General features: G+C 38.1%; 1 protein-coding gene and 1 pseudogene across 1 annotated transcript in view; both read right to left on the bottom strand.

Annotated features, from left to right (window-relative positions):
• SCYL2 (SCY1-like 2 (S. cerevisiae)) overlaps nt 1-7867 on the bottom strand; it is a 73509-nt gene extending 65642 nt beyond the window's left edge. The window contains exon 1 of the mRNA XM_006888518.1: nt 7663-7867. Coding sequence (XP_006888580.1) covers nt 7663-7839 — 177 coding nt within the window. The 5' untranslated portion in view covers nt 7840-7867. The remainder of the gene's footprint in view (nt 1-7662) is intronic.
• Nucleotides 7868-10223: 2356 nt separating this feature from the next.
• On the bottom strand, nt 10224-15690 carry LOC102874184 (annotated as a pseudogene).
• Between the last annotated feature and the right edge of the window lie 1986 nt (nt 15691-17676).

Here is a 17676-nt window from a genome sequence, read left to right as displayed (position 1 = left end):
ATTAATAAAATATAATTATAGAAAAAAAAAAACAACAACAAATTCACAAGCTGATCTACAATGAAAGATGGTTAATTTCTTCCCATGCAATAAACTGTCTCTGAAAACCTGCTAGAGGGTCAGCTTGGGGTCAGTTGCAACTCCAAGGTACACAACAACAACAAAACCTGTAAAAACAGTCACAACACAGGCCACTGCTCCTGGTATGTTGTTATTAAGTGCCTACAACTCATAGTGATCATGAACAGCTCTGAAGCATGCGCTGTTCGAAGCCAATCTCTCTGACTCCGACACGCATACCCCCACTGTCCCAGTTAATGGCTTCTAAATATATGTTGTTGTTGTTGCCTACCTTCAAGTTGAGCACAACTCAGAGCGACCCAACGAAGAAAAGGCCTGAAACCCAAGTTCAGAGTTTCCAGAGGCATGTTATTTAGGAAGTGGGTGCCACTCCTGCTTCCAAATATATATAATGTAAACAAACATCTTAACATTACTGTTAGTGTTGCTGTGTGCAACATAGCTAACAGAATCGACTCACAGCTAACCCTCCAGCAGGTTTTTAGAGGCTGTGACTCTCACAGGAGGGGACTGTCCATCTTCGCCCCATGAGCAGCAGCTGGTGGATTCAAATGCCATGCTTTGGACTGGAAAGGCAACTCCTTACCAGTAAGCCACCAAAGACAGTCAACAATCAGCTCTGACTAGTACTTTCAGTTTTGTACCAAACACTCAAACTCACTGCTGTCTAGTCAGAACTGACTCACAGGTCACTGTTAACTGGGTTTTCTAAGCATAAACTGCATGGGAGGAGACTGCATTTTTCTCTGCTGGAGCTGGTAGAGGAATTCTTCTGTGGACTGACTACACCACCAGCCCTTTCTCAGCTTTGTACGGTAGTTTCTATTCTTTACAAGTGTTTTAACTTAATTATGCCTCTATCGATACAATATTAGCAGGTTCTGCCCATGAACACAAGAATCCTGGATAATACACTGCAGACAGTATAGTAAGAGGGGGTTCTGGTGGCCTACTGGCAAGAAGCTGCACTGCAATCCCAAAGGCATGAGGTTCAAGGCCACCAGCTGCTCCCCAGGAGAAGGATGGGTAGTCTACTCCTGTGAGATTAATTGCCTCTGAAAACCCACCACAGGGTCAGCTATGAGTTGGTTCCAACTCTACTGTACACAACAACAATAAACATAGTAAGGAAGGAGCTATGTCCAATTCTCCATCTGGCTAAAATATTAATAAGTGGCTAAAATATTAATAAGCAAGTATTTATTACCTAACAGTATTTAAGTCAATGAATCATATCTCAGAGATAAACAGCCAAACATGAAGTATTATAAAGCTCTCAAAGAAGGCAAAGACATTTACAGATACAGCTATTAGGTGAAAATATAAGCTCAAAGACACTTAAAGGGTAAAAAAAATCTACTTCAAAACCATATACAATCGATCATATTAAATTTGACATACTAGAATACTACTAAAAATGTTCAGTTACATTCAATTTAGAGCCATTCACCTAGAAAAGTAGAATATTTTGTCAAGACAGAAATGTTTTCTTAAACAGCCGGAGAACTAGGCAAAACGTATGGGCATGCACACATACATATTCATAAACCAGTATATCCAGCCAAGTGTATTAGTATCAGAAATACCTCCCAATCATCTTTTTTTAAAAATGTGTGAATATGTTCAGACAACAACTTTAATTTGAAATATACTTTGTAGAAACAGTAATTCATTATTCTATTTAAGAGCTACCCAAAGCAAATAAAAGATACACTGCAACCATGAGATACCATCTCACTCCAATAGCAGTGGCAAAGGTTAACAAGACAGCAAGTAATAAACACTGGATGGGATGTGGCAAGATAGCAACTCTTATACACTGTTAATGAGATTGTAAAATGGTACAACCACTCTGGAAAGCAGTCTGGCATTTCCTCAAAAAGCAGAACATAGAAATTCCAAAGGATCCAGCTATTCCACTGCTTGGAATATACTCCAAGAAAATAAAAGGAAAGATTCAAATGGAGACTTGTACACCAATGTCCACAGCAGTGTTACTCCTCATCACAAGAACATGCAACAGCCCAGATGTCCAACTACAATCGAATAGATTGAGAAATTATGATACATTCACACAATGGAATACTACACAACACGCAGGAGCAATGACTTTGTAAATTATTCTCTAACTTGGGAGAGACTGGAGAACATTATGCTAAGTGAACTAACACAGTCCCATAAGGACAATTTACCGTATAAGACCATTATTGTAGAATGTGTATGAGGATCAAAGTGGGGCAGGGAGAACAGAGAAGTCAGGATGCAGTGGGTAGGGAAGGGAGTGGTTAATCATAGTGTCACACAATCTGATGGGTGAAGGGAGGGGTGAGTAAAGGAAATGGGAAAGATCCAGTGTGAAATACAATGTATAAGAACTTTGTATGTATAAGAACTTTGTAAGTAAATGAGTATAAAATAAAAATTTTATTAAAAAAACGATAAATAGCAATATAAACTCAATGTTCTATTAGACATTTTAAAGTTTAAAAAGTCAGAGAGACAAGGAAGAAAAGAATATTTCACTGAATTTTCAAACATCAAATAGACCATGTAGAACATTTAAAGTCAAGACTGGCTATAATGAAATTTAGCAGAGATAGGGAGACAGCTAACTTCCGGTGGATGCGTGCACGGGTGCAATCACGGTGCGAAACTGTTGGGCACTCAACAAACTGCTGAGTAAAACCCAAACTTGCTGTGTCAAGTTCAGCTCTTTTTGAAAACAGTAAATCAAAATGGACATCTATCTGTGGTAGGTGTAAGTCCTGACAGAGAACAGGGAGTTCTCAAAGTGCTCTAATCTCAGAAACTTTTCAAGTAAAGCAACTTGTCAATAAAGACCATTTCTGACTCACCAACCAGAAAAAACAATTCCCATCATACAAGTCTGTATACTGAAGAAACAAATGACAAAAGGAGCCTGCATCGTAAATTCCTGTCTTTAAATGAAGACATATCTAAATCTCATTCATTCTAACAAATTCCTATCTTTTAAAACACTGTATTTTCACTCTTTAAACTCATTCCTAGTTTGGATTTCTCTAATTATCAACAGCATGTCACTCAATAAACCCTGTTAACTAATTAATTGTCTTATTAATGGAGGAAAAAAGTATTTTCTCAACAAAATGCACAATGACCTAGCAATTCCAGTTGCACATACAAAAATGTTCATAGCAATTCTCTAAATGTCATCTAAAAATATTTTGTATCAGTCCTACAGAGCTTCTAGAAAGAGTAACAGTTAATACCTAAGAGTTACTTTAAAGTGAATAACCAAAAAGAAATTTAAGACAATGCCACAATGCATTTGTGGTCTGTACCATTAATGCTCAAGGCTCAATAACAACTTCAAATGCCAATACTTTATAGTTAAAACCCTATCCATTTCAATACTGTTTTATACATGTATGTGGGTAAACTTTAACTGGTTAAGTTTATCCAAAAATAAAATCTTAAAGCTTATACCTTACTGGTGTAAGAACTTTATTTAGGTGCAAAAAAGTAACTATTTTTTAAAAAAGACTATTTCATTTCATATAATCACTATGAGGTATTTTGAATGACTACCACTCAAAAACAATAAAAAACTGAGACTTAGTTTTGGAAGCAGGAAACCAGACAATTAATAAAGACAGCTAGTCAGGTACAATGAAGTCATCAAGCATACCAATGAATTTTTACTAATCAACTCTTTATCTAGATACAGTAAAAGTTTAATAAATAAATTTTTACACCTTTCCTGTTGGTGGTGTTATTAATACTCATCTCTACAGCCTTCATTTACTTAGACTTGAAGAGTCAAAAGTAGCATGTTATCAGAAAGTCATAATTATGGTTTAGCATGTATTACCATGAACTCTCAACAGAGAGCAGGAGAGCAGTCAAACACACAGCTAGCTAGATCAAGAAAGTGTGAGAGCAAAGGCATTCTTCAATATTCCCTTCTGAAAAAAAGACTAAGAGCACTACCCTTTTCTATCACTTTAACCCCCATTTTAGATAAGCACTGTTCAAGAGAACTCTCAGTGATGACAGAAAATTACTGTACATGCACTATCCAATGGACCTCTCTGAAGTGCTGAAGAGGAACAATGTCAGTTTAATGTCTAAGATGCACCTGACCCAAGCCATGGTCTTTCAATTACTTGCTATGGTGCTGAAAGATGAACAATGCATAAGGATAACGGGGCATAAGTGATGCCTTTGAGCTGTGGTATTGGAAAAGAGGACTGAATATCCCATAGACTACCAAATGAACAGACAAATACGTCTTTGAGGAAATGCAACCAGGTGCTTCTTAAAGGCAAGGATGGTAAAATCTTTCCTCTCATATTTTATGTGTATGGTATGAAGAGGAGTCAGTCCTTTGGAAAAGACATCATGCTTGGAAAGGTCATCAAAGAAGGACAAGACCCTCAAAAGATGGACTGACATAACTGTCTCAATGGGCTCATGTACAGCAGGGAAGCTGAAGACAGGGCAGGATTCAAACCTGTTAATTACAGGATGGCTATGAGTCACAGTGCACTGGATGGCACCTAAAAACAAGCACCACCTTATCTAGCTATTAAGCACTTGAAGTGTGACTACTGTAACTAAGTAATTGAACTAAATTTTATTTCATCTTAATTACTTGAAATCTGAACAGCCATGTGTGGCTACTATACTGCAGCTCAAAGCTCTAGATTATTTATGTTCTGTCATTCTCTTTTAATAAAAATGAAGCAACTGAAAAGAATTAAAACTTCCAATTTAAAAGCAAAAGAAAATAACTTTCAATTAGGTAAAATGCTTCAATGCTAAGACAGTTAAACTTAGCCATTTCTTAAAGAATTAGTAGTCAAGAGTAACACCTGCTGACTGACAGAGGCAAAGAAAAAAACAATTCAAATTCATTTCTACAGAGAACTCTCACATATTCGAAAATTATTTTTTTTTCCTTTGAAACAGTATCTTTTTAAAATTCAATGTACTAAAGTTTCCTAAGAAAGCACAGCTCTGGCAGAAAGCAGTTGAAAATGAGGGTTTATCCCTGGTATTTGGTTGCTCTATGAAGAGCAACTCTAGTGCAACACTTGGGGAGGATTTATCATCATTCTCAGCACATGAACCACTGGTATCAACACAAGCACCTAGAAAGTTTTTGGATTGAGCAACGACACTATCACACTACTATCCCCTTAACTGAAAAATGCAAAATCTGATAAATTTGGTATTATTCTTTTGTCTCTTCCTTACAAATGATGATAAAAGTCAACAGTTAGTTGGCAGTTGGTAATCTCTTACATAACATCATGACTTCAAAGATGACTTTTTAAATATCCAAGACGCAAGTAACCATATACTCTTTTGGATCAGCTCTTTTAGTATCATTCTAAATAGTCCAAAAAGATAACATATCAATCAGGGTTTATGATATAAAATATAAAATGTCCATTCTTATCATCTGTTTTGGACCTTCATTGAACATTTCCAACCAAACAGATACACAACCGAGATTTCCAGATCAAGTACAAATAAAATAATAGCATTTATGACAACACCAAGGGAACTGTGGTGGTATTGTCCATGGGTGGTTATGCTGCTAACCCAAAGCCTGAGAAAGATGGGCTATCTCCTCCTGTGTGATTTACAGGCTCTGAAAACCCAATGGAGGATCAGTTATAAGTCAGTTCCAACTTGACAATGAATCTGAATTTGATCATAGCACCAATATTTCTTTTTCATAAAAAGATAACTAATGCCAATATTGTACACAGAATTTTCGAGAGAGAGGAAACTGTCTTAAAAACAGTGAAAACAAGTTTCTCCTTGGAGGCTTGGATTTTGAAGCCTGCATCTCATATACTTTGGGCACATGGCAAGGAGGGACCAGTCCTTAGAGAAGGACATCATGCTTGAAGGGTGGAGGGATAGCGCAGGAGAGGAAGACTCCGGATGAGATGGCTTAATAAAGTAACTGGGGTAATGAGTGTAGGTGTATCAGAGTCGTGACACTGGCTCAGGACAGGGCAGAGTTCAGAGCTGCTATACACAGGGTCCCTGTGAGTCACAGATGACTCAATAGCACATAACAACAACAACAAAAGCCAATATTCTTCAATATATCTGACTGTGAAATAAAATGGCACTGAAGTACTCGCTTCAACAGCACACACACTAAAACTGGAACGATACAAAGAAGATTAGGATAGCCCATGTGCAAGGATGATATGTAAAATTGTGAAGCTAGCATTGGAAAAGGAGAAAATAATGCATACTCTCAATTGATTAAGGTAGTCCTGGAAAACTATCTGTACTAAATCTCACACTTTTTATAATTTCTATAGTTCACTTGTAGGAAAGCAAAGACAATTTTGGAAAGAAACATTTTTTTAGAGACGGTATTTCTACAGAGTTGGTTTTTTTCATTTAACACACTGGGCTTTCATTAAAATTAACGATTCTCTAAATTCCTAAGAACATTCTGTTGGTCTTTTACATCAAATCTAAAACAAATAAACAAAAAAAAAAAAAACCCACAATTTTTTGCAACTAATCCTCCAAACTTCTGTTAGCCAAATGCACATTAGTTTTAAAATACTCTGAAAGAAATGCCAAAACACAGAAAAAACATGTCTTCTTCTAACAGTAAAATTCACCAGGTTATTATATTCAACAGAATATTATAAATATCTGTTTTCTAGAAGGTTACAGAATAAAAAACTAAGTAAGAATGCACTAAATAAAACACAAGGAAGCTCTTGCTGCTGCTGTTGTTGTTCAGTCAAGTCAAGGATGATTCTGAGCAACTCTGTGAACAGTAGATCTGAATCCTGTCCTCTCCTGGACCTGCCTTACAATCTCTGATATACTTGACCCTATGCTATAGTCATTGTGTCAGTCCATCTGGCTGAGAATCAATCTTTCTCTTTCACCATTCTTCCACCTTTCCAAGCATGATGACCCTCTCCCAGTAATATGCTCATAGTATATGAGATGAAGCGTTAACAACTTTGCCTTGAGGGAGCACTCTGACTGCACCTTCTCCAAGACATAGCCATTTATTCTTTTGGCCATCCATGGGATATTCAGCACTCTTCTCCAACATCACAACTCAAAAGCATCAATTCTACTGTCAATCTTATTTACTGTTTAGCTCTCAGATGCACAACAAATGATTGAAAAGACCACACTTCTGTCCTGAGACTGACATCATGTGACTTAGTGGTAAGGAATTGCACTGTCAAAAAGTACACGACTCAAATCCACCAGCTGCTACACAAGCAAGAGATGAGCAATCTCCTTCCACAAGATTTGCAGCTTCAGAAAACCGTCTGGAGGGTCACCTCTAAGCTGCTTCCAACTCTAAAGCAAGTAACAACAATAAAACACAGTGTTGGGTATAAATTTAACTGGTCCATATCTTACTGACAAATATGAAAGAGTATTTATGAAATATACTCAGTTTTATCCTAAAATCCTACTTTACCAAATATTACATACTCATTTAAGGGGAAGATTTACATTATCAAGTAAAACTGAATCATAAGATGAGATAGCGAGAATGTGTTTTCCCCATATGATTCTAAAGCTTACCTGTTTTGTTGACTTTTTTGTGCCATTAAAAATTTTCCAAGCTAGGCCGCTGCCACCACTTGCAATGTGTCGACCAACATCGAATTCTCTGGTGACAGGATTTCCCATTACAGCACTTGTGACATCAGCTGTTACTTTTGTAACCGTGCTCTTCAGCTTATTAAGCATGGACTCCATGGCTGCAATAGTCGGTAGTCAGAATTACCTGAAACCACAAGGAGATAAGGGAGAACTGATCATTTGTTTTTCACATATTTAATCAGAATAGCTTATTATCCTAAAACAATGTACTAACCTAGTCTACACAGATAAAAGTGATATTCAAGTTGTATGATCAGAGAATGTAGCATATGTGAGTGCAAATCAAAGTTCAGGAACAACACTGCTCAATTCAACCTTATTTCTCACAGACCAGAAATGTTAAGATGTATCTACCCTTAACATGAAGTAAGAGAAGAAAGGTTACTCAACTATGTAAAAGGACCCATCAAAGATTTAAAAGGAGTATCTATAAGATCTGAGTCTCACGTCACACTAGAAGTAACCATCTAAGGCCTTATGCTATCATTAAAAAAAATGATCAAAAATTCATTAACTTCTTGTACCCCCAATATGTTTTTCCCAATAAAAAAATATTAATAAAAAAAATTCATTCACTTCTGTAATGCATGGATTTACAAGGAGTAAATTATGCTGACTGACATAAATCAGGAACAAAAGGGAAACCATGGTATATAATCATTATGAAAAGTTGATGAACAGAATCCGTCTTGGAGAGATAACAGAGATGAAAGGGAGGGAGAGGGGAGTGAAAATGAATAGATAATCCGAGTAATGCTGGAGAGGTAATAGACAATAAAGGGTTGATTATGTATTGGGTTAATTAATCCATTAATCAATTGTAATTAATAAAATACCTGAATAAATAAAACAAAAAACTCTTGATGCTATATTAGTAACTTTTATTTCATAAAATATTTATCATCTACTATTAATTATTGTTGTTTTATAATGTAGGCATTGGGAACATTTTTCTAGTAACAAAGCAGAAATGATAGAGAATAAAATATATATTTTTTAAAGCTTCACATAGTTTTAAAAATCAGTACTTAATAAACAGTTATTATTAATAACTGCAATTTCTTAAAAGAGATTAATGAGTTGTAATCATCATTCATTACTAACTGTTAAACTTAACTTTCCTCATTTGGTAAATAAAGAGAAACCTTAAGTGAGATGCCATCTGCAGTCTAAAGACTGTTAAGCGTCATAGAAGCAGCTTCAACTCCTCCCAGCAACTTTAGGAACAACAGAATGAAATCCAGCTCAATCTGCACCATCCTCACCATCTCTGCTGTGAAGAAACCTATGTTGCAGTCACTGTGTCAATCCACCTCACTGAGGGTTAACGACAGCATTCTTATCTCTGGGATAGTAGTAAGGCTTTTCAAGGAAGACATGGGCATAAGTTTCATGGCAGCAATTTCTAATCTGAAGTCAGATTAAGAATTCAGAGGAGAGCAGTTATTAGTCCCACAATTGTTATGCTGTTATGTGCCATCGAGTCACCTGAGACCTACAGCCCCACAAAAGATCTTTCTAGTTAATGCTTTAAGCACATATATTGTCATATTGACATTAAGATGATTTTTAAAAATTCCCAAATAAGTGGTTTCCTTCTTAACTCTACATGCTGTTGCTGTGATACACCACTGAGATAGAACCAAGCCATTGCTGACCCTCTGGTGGGTGTTCGGAGGCAGTAACACACACAGGAAGAGACGGCCCATCTTTCTGCCACAGAGCAAGTGACGGATTAGAATTCTATGCCTTTGGGTTAACGGAGCAACTCTTTAGCCACTACAGTTTATTTTATATACTCAAAACTCAAACTCACTGCCATAGTCTGATTCAACTCATAGAAACCCTCTGTCAGATTTTTTGAGTAAATCTTAATGGGATGTAACTGCCCATCTTTCTTTCTCCAAACAGGTAATGGGTTCCAACTGCTAGAGATGCTAGTCTTTCAGTTAGCAGTGTGATCACACCACTGACTATCCTACCAGAGCTCCTTACTTTATGCTGTAAACATTTTAAAAGATAACTGACCATTAAAGGCAAAAACAGCCAGATACATCACAGGATTTATACCCAGAAGTAGAACATGACAAGAAAGGCGGTCATCGCAGTATTACTGGAGGGCACTTCCACAACTGTAAAAATCCTGTGAGGTGAGGGGAAGAGGATTAACTTGAGAATGCAGACTCTTAGAAGTTCATAAACAAAAAAAAAAAAGAAGTTCATAAACAAAATGCTTTAAATCTGGAACAAAAATCACTCCTTGGCTCAATTTTTTTTTTTTTAAAGAACATCTTAAATTTTTAATCCTTTCTTTACAGGTATCTAGACCACTTCTGATAAAGAAAACTGTGGGAGGTTAGAACTGTCACAAGCAGAGATCGAGCTACGGCACAGTCAATTCTGCAGAGTCCTGCTTTGCAGGGGTCTGAATACACTGCTGGGGTCTCTGCTCACACTCACTGGATCAATCTCAGCAGATTTTAGTCCATGGGTCACCATTCCGCAAATGTCTTTGTAAACGCCTCAGCATTCTTACAGAATGTTTTCAATCTTTACAGTATTCTTGAGATAGGTCAGCCCAGAAAAGGTGTTCAGGCTAGGGTCTTTCACCAGTGCTCTGAGGGACTGGATCACATGTGACTGGCATTCAGTTTTCGGTACTAATTACTGGGAGACAGATCTGCCCTTTGTCATCAATGTTCGGGTAGTAGATCTTGGTTTTTAACATGAACTTTGGAGGTTTGAATGGGTACTCTGCTGGAAAGTGTATTTTGATTCTGAAGGCTCCCTTATCATTCTGTCAGGAACAAAAGGCCTTTGCCAGATCAATAAATTAGCTTCGTCAACCTGGATGTTATGGAAGGAATTCATTCCACATTTGCGAATTTCTTCAAGCTCCTTCATCAGCCTCCTGCTGGCCACCACCTTGGATCTAGTCCTGCTGCTGTCCCAGTGTTGGCTCAATTTTAAATCAAACAACAGATAGACCTACAAAGGGATCAATACTATCAGAAGGCACTCCTTTATTCTAAGGATTGAGTGCCTCCATGATGGTGGTGGTATGAGGTGCTGTGGTGTTGTCAGATGCCATGTCACTAGAGTGGAGCATGACTCATAGCGATTCTGTGAGCAAGAGACCTGAGCCCTGTCCTATCCTGCGCCGTCCTCATCATCTGACACCCTTGAGGCCATCGCTGCAGTCTCTGTGTCCATCCATCTGTCGTGAATCTTCCGCTCTTCTGCTGATCCCACATCTTTCCCAGCATATAGCAACATGGCCAAAGCATATGAGATGAAGCCTCTCCATCCTTGCCTCCAAGGAACACTCTGGCTACACTTTTTTAAAACATATCTGTTTTTTTGATAGTCTGTGCGATGTTCAGTATTCTCCAACGCTAACTTTTCTCTTTTTTTTTTATTTTATTATTATTAATCTTAATGAAAATTTACAGAGACTTTGTATTTCCATTCATTCATTGTTGCACTATTCTTCCTGCCTATCCCTGCCCCCAGTCCACTCCACTATGCAGCCTTCATTCTAGACTCATGTCATGACATTAATACCTAACCACATAACCCTTTTAAATAGTTTCCTCCCTCATCTGTTTCAATGCAGTATACATTATTTATCTCCCCTCAGTCTCCCCCCAACCCCGATGTCAGTCCCATTTTACAACAGTGGCACTATACAGTATTTGGCCTTCTGTGACTGAGATATTTCACTGAGCATAACGTCTTCCAAGGCCACCCATTTGGAATATTTCATGAGCTCCTTGTTTTTCATTGCAGCATAGTAGTCCATTGTGTGAATATGTCAGAGCTTCTTTATCCATTCGTTTGTTGATGGGCACTTCAACTTGATGAAGGTTGTTTCCAACTCTTTGCTATAGTAAACAAAGCCACGATAAACATGGGTGTGCATATATATGTTTGGGTAGCAATTATGGTCTCTTTGGGGTATATTCCCAGTAGTGGAATTGCTAGGTTAAGTGGTATTTCTATTTGCAACTTTTTGAGAAAGTGCCATACAGCCTTCCATAGTGGCTGCACCATTTTACATTCCCACCAGCAGTGAATAAGGAAGGGTTCCAGTTTCTTTACAGCCTCGCCAGCATTTGCTGTTTGCTGTTCTGTTAAATGTTGCTATTCTCACTGGGGTGAGATGATAGCTCATAGTTGTTTTGATTTGCATCTCTCTTAGAGGTAGGGATTTTGAACATTTCTTTATCTATTTGTTGGCCATCTGAATGTCTTCCTTGGTGAAGTGTCTGTTCATATCCTGTGCCCATTTTTCAATTGGGTTGTTTACCTTTATCTTGTTGTAGTGCTCGAGTATTGTGTATATTCTAGATCTAAGTCCCTTGTCTGACAGGTCATTACCAAATATATTTTCCCCATCTGTGGCTTCTCCTTTTACACTGTTGGAGAAGTTTTTGGATGTGTATAGGAATTTGATTCTTAGAAGGTCCCATTCATCTATTTTATCCTCTCCTGGTTGTAGAAGAAATTTTTCTGTTCAAGAACTTTCAGGAATAATGCATTCTCAAGTTCATTTCTTCCCCTCGCCTCAAAGTTTTGAAGCGTTTTAGATGACACCAACTTACACAAAGGGGAACAATCTTTATTTAAAAGTATTTTGATGCTACAAAAGCGAAAAGAAAAAAAAAAACCCCACGGGAACCAGGGTATCATTTGCTTTATTTCCCATTTTCTGTTGATAAAATTTTATCTGTAAATATAACTTACTTCCTTCTAATAAAAATTTAAACTTTGTAAATGGAAACAAATTCATTTCTCCTTTATAATTCTGCATTGCTATGAGCAGTTACAGAATATTAAATATTGCTACTGGCATTATGAAAACATTTATTTGCTTTGTCAAGTTGTTCTCTATCAAAATCTGCTACTATTTTGACAGGGCGGTGAAGAGACACAAAAGCCCTGTTTAAAATTTACATATCCATTCCTCTTACTTTGCCTGGCTAGTTAACATTATATACCACGCACCTGGTTATCCACTGGGGATGAAGAAAAAAGGAGCACACTTCTCTTCTTAGGAACTCAGTTCATTATCAGTCTTGGACATTCAAATACTTTTGCAATTAACTTGAGGTAAGAGTGTACTATACTATGGGAACATGAAGATGGACTAAAATACTAATTCTTAGGTAGGGGGAAAAAAAAGAAGTAACACTCCTGAAAGAAGGACTGTTATGTTCCAAGACACAGAAGAAATATCTGGAAAGTACAAATAGTTCAGCATGAAAACAAAGGATATTTTCAGAGTGATTATTTCAAATGTGAGAGGACTAATGGTGATAAGAATTGTGTTACCCACATATAGGCATATAGTTTGAACCCACCAGCTGCTACTTGGGAGAAAGATAGGCAATCTCCTCCCATGTGATTAAATGCCTGACAACCCTCTTCAGAGGTTTGGTTCTCAATCAACGGTACATAACAATAAAGGTCATTCATCCACAAGGCAGCAACACTGGAAAACAGGTAGGGAATCAAAAACGGGATGTCATTCATGGGAGGTTAGAGGGACAGCTCAGGAAAGGAAGACCCTCTATGAGATGGATTGATTCAGTGACTGGGGTAATAGGGATTGCGTGTGTCAGAGACAGTAAGATTTGCAAAGTATTAAGAGTAGGGTTTAGGGCTGTTGTACATAGGGGTCACTATGAGTCGCAGACAACTTGACGGCACATAACAACAACAATAACAACTTATAAATATGTACTGCATATCCACCATCTACCTGATACCATATAAGAAACAGGAGGAGCAAGGCATGGGGGAAGACCCACCAAAACTTAAGGACACACCTGAGACAAACAACATGGCATGTTCAATGCTGCTAACCAAGAGGTTAGAAGCTTGAACCTATCAGCAATTTTGTAGGAGAAAGATGGATGGGGTCCTGCCATATTTACACCTTCAGTCATCTTACTAAGGGTGCCATGAATCTAAACCATTCTATACAGTAGGTTTGGAGCTTCTGGTTGAATCCAGAGCCATCTAGATCAATGCAATCTAAATCAAAATTTCAGCACCTTTGCTGAAATGGAAAAGCCAACCTCACGTTTATATGGAATTAACTTGTAAGGGGTCCCAAATAGCTAAAGGAATCAGAGGTCTCACCCTTGATTTCAAAGCGCACTTAAAACCTACAGTATCAATGATTTAGACCCTCCCAGAAGAGCCATGGTGAGCATTAACATTACTGGTAAGTATATTCATTTTCTCCTGGACAGAGAGCCTACTAATTGGTCCTAAAAGCCTTCTGAGGTCCCAACTCTTCTCACTATCTCTTAGTTGTTGGAATGGATGGAAAACCTCATAAGCAGTTCCTTACTTTACCTCTACTTCGCATGTGAACTTCCGAGTTGTAAAACAACCCAGTGGTAGATGGAATTTGCTCCAGGACTTAAGAACCATATATGACATAGCTGAGCCTCTACATCTTGTGGTTCCTAACCTCTACACTATAATAGACAAAGTACTAGTCGATAGGCCTTTTACTGTATGAACCACCTTCCCTCTGTAACTTGATTTGTGCCACTATTAGACCTTCTACTCGGAATATTATTGCTTTTTAATTTTTGACTCATGTACTTTTAACTTGTTAGTTAAATTTGTGTCTTCTAGGCTGCAACACTTCCATGATACATCTTCAAGGATATGAGTATGTACGGCTAAGCACAATTGATAACAGTGTATCTAAATTCCAAAATCAATCTCCATAATAGTCTATGTGTTTCCTATTGCCAAAGGGACCCTTTAGAGTAGTGAGAGAAGATCTTCACCCTGAAACCTACAGCATCCCTTTTCAGCAGGAAGTAGCTAAGAGAATACGCCATCCCCCTTTCCCTATGAATCAGGGTGAAGTCTCTCTCAGGGAGGAGAGACAGGGAATGGCAAAGGACACACTGACAAAGGAGAGTAATCAGAACTGGCTTCGACAAGCACTGTAGCAATTGGATAATTAAAATAGACATTCGAGGGTGGGGGAAGAAGAACGAACTGGGGAGGATGGTAGAGAAAACAGTGCAACAATGAATGAATGAAAACCCAAAATCTCTGTAAATGTTCACTAAAACTAATAAAATTTAATAATAATTAGAAAAAAAATTTTGCCCATATATCCTTCAGTACTGAAAAAAAAAACAAAACCCAAACCTACAGTAATCAGAACAGTATTATACTGATAATGACCAATATATAAAGCCATAAAATAAAACTCACTCATTGCCATCCAGTGGGAAAACAACCTATAACTGGCCCTCTAGCTGGTTTTCAGAAGCTGTTAATCACATGGGAGGAGATTGCTCATCTTTCTCCTGAGAAGTAGCCAGTGAATTCAAACTGCCTATCATCGGGATGGCAGAACAACTCTATCCACTGGGCCACCAGAGCTCTTATAATTAAGAGACCAGAAATGAACTGTTGCTGTTCTTATGTGCTACCAAGTTAGAACTGACACATAGCAGTGGGTTTTCATATACTGTATATGGTATAGCAGGAGACTACTCAACTTTCTCCCAAAGAGGCTGGTGGATTTGAGTAGCTTGCCTTTGGGTTGACTTACCCATCAGGCAACCAGAGTCCCTCAGAAATAAACTCATACATCTGTGAAGTGAATTTCCATAAAATTGTGTGTCCAATCAATTTGTAGTCAGGTGTCATTAAGCAGATTACACCTCACAGCAACCCTATGAATAACAGTAAGAACCTTGCTATTGTGTCATCCTCCTCATTTCTGAAACACTCCAGCCCACTGTTACAGTCACTCTGTCAATCCAGCTTGTTAAGGATCTTCTCTTTCTTTCTGACCCTCCACCTTTCCCAGCATGACGTCTTTTTCAAGGGCTGGCCCCTCCTGACAACTTGCTCAAAGTATGTAAAACAAGGTTTTACCAGCCTGTCTTTAAGCAGCACCATCGTTACACTTCCTCCAAGACAGATCTTTGTCCTTTTTTTGCAGTACATGGAATATTCAGTACTCTTCTATAACATCACAATTCAAAGGCACTGATTTTTCTTCTGTCATCCCTATTCATGGCTGAATTTTCAGAGGCATACAAAACAACTAAAAATACCATGGCTTTGTACCTCAGTCTTTACAGTGACTTCTTCACTCTAATACTTTGGATGATTAATGACAAAAGATTTTCCCAATATAACACATCTTTTGATTTTTCTGTCTCCTGCTACCATGAGTGTTGATTGTGCATCCAAATAAAAGGAAATTGCTAAACATGTCACTTTTCCCTTCAGGAAATTGCTAAACATGTCACTTTTCCCTTCATCCATCATTATTTTGTTGCCTATTATCCCAAAGTTGCAAATTTTTCTTTCTTGGTAATGCAATGTAGTCTTTGATCTTCTGCAATAAATTTTTCAAGTCTTACTTTCTGCAAATAAGGTTGTGTCATCTGTACAACTTAAGCTGCTAATGAGTCTTCCTCCAATTTTGATGCCCCATCTTCATATAGTCCAGCTTCTGGAACTTCATCAGCATACAGTTTTAGCAGGTATGGGGGGGAAAAATACAATCCTGATATATACCTTTCTTGATTTTAAACCATGCCGTTTTCCCTTGTTCTGTTTCAAAACTAGCTTTTTTGGTCCATATAGAAGTTGCAGGTGAGCATAACTAAATGTTGTGAGATTCCTATTCTTCTCAATGTTATTCATAATTTGTGGTGATCCACAAACACAACTCTGCATAACTGATGCTGCTGTGCACCATTCGGTTGGAACTGACTTATAGCTGACTCTCCAGGTGGTAAATTGCACAGGAGATTGTACAGCTTTCTCTCAAGTAGCAACTGGCAAGATTTGAATAATGACTGTTTGGGTTGGCAGTACAACTCCTTACCTCTAAGCCACCAGAGCTCACCTGCACTGCCAATATAAGACAAGTAAACATCTTTCTGATTTTCCAGCTTTCATCCAAGATCCATCCGACATCAGTAATGATATCCTTCATGCCGTGACCTCTTCTGAATTTAGCTTGCATTTCTGATAGTTTCCTGTCCATGTACTTTTCTAGCTATTTTTTTCCAATAACTTTCAGCAAAAGTTTACTTTTGATAATAAGGATATTGTTTGACAATTTGCACACTATCTTTGTGTAAATTCCCCTTCTGGGGAATGAGAACAAATATGGAACTCTTTCAGTCAGTTGTCAGGTAGCTGTCTTCCTGCTGTGTTAAGGAATTACTGGTCAAAATAATCACTGAACAATAATCATTACTGTTCAAGCCACTGAGATTGACTTTGCCATGTGGACAGGCAGGAATATTTGCATAGGGTGTGTTAGTTTATCCCTAAGGGGATTGGCTAGTCTAACCACTAAATTAAGTGGATCCAGCAACAGAATAGCAAAGTCACAGCATCAGCAAAGAAGTAGAAAGAAAATGCAGTATGTACTCTGGGGTCAGAAATTTTTGAGTCAGCCAGGTCAGAGCATGCGTGAGCATCAGGGATAGCAGCCACAGCTGAGAACCAAAGACCTGACATGAGACAGAGCTGACCTTGGGACTGCTCCACCACAGAACCGGAGCTAAGAGTCTTTTGGCTAAATTCATTGAAGAACTGGGGGAGGGGAAAGCCATAAGAAGAGCCCAAAGCCTTGGCCCTGAGTGCTGGGGTACCTAAGAGTACATTTCACAAGTTATCCTTACTGAATGAGTGCATTCTGCTTCTCACCTAAATTACAGCCTTTTCACTTTCCTTGTAACGTTCTGTGTGGTCTGTGAGCAACAGATTTGGACCCAGTCAATCAGTAAGATTGGTGTTGAGATGTGCAGCAAGAGGTGTGGGGACCAGGGGAGGGAACATATCTGACCCTGTGGGGATACATGTCTAACATGAATTGGTTTGTTGATGTTGTTGACAAGGACAGTTACCCTTTGTAGTTTG

Source organism: Elephantulus edwardii, unplaced genomic scaffold (assembly GCF_000299155.1).
Source record: "Elephantulus edwardii isolate Elephantulus edwardi_28Jun2011 unplaced genomic scaffold, EleEdw1.0 scaffold00068, whole genome shotgun sequence".
NCBI classification, from domain to species: domain Eukaryota; kingdom Metazoa; phylum Chordata; class Mammalia; order Macroscelidea; family Macroscelididae; genus Elephantulus; species Elephantulus edwardii.
Note: the sequence above shows the minus strand (reverse complement) of the source record. Positions and strands in the feature narration are given on the sequence as shown.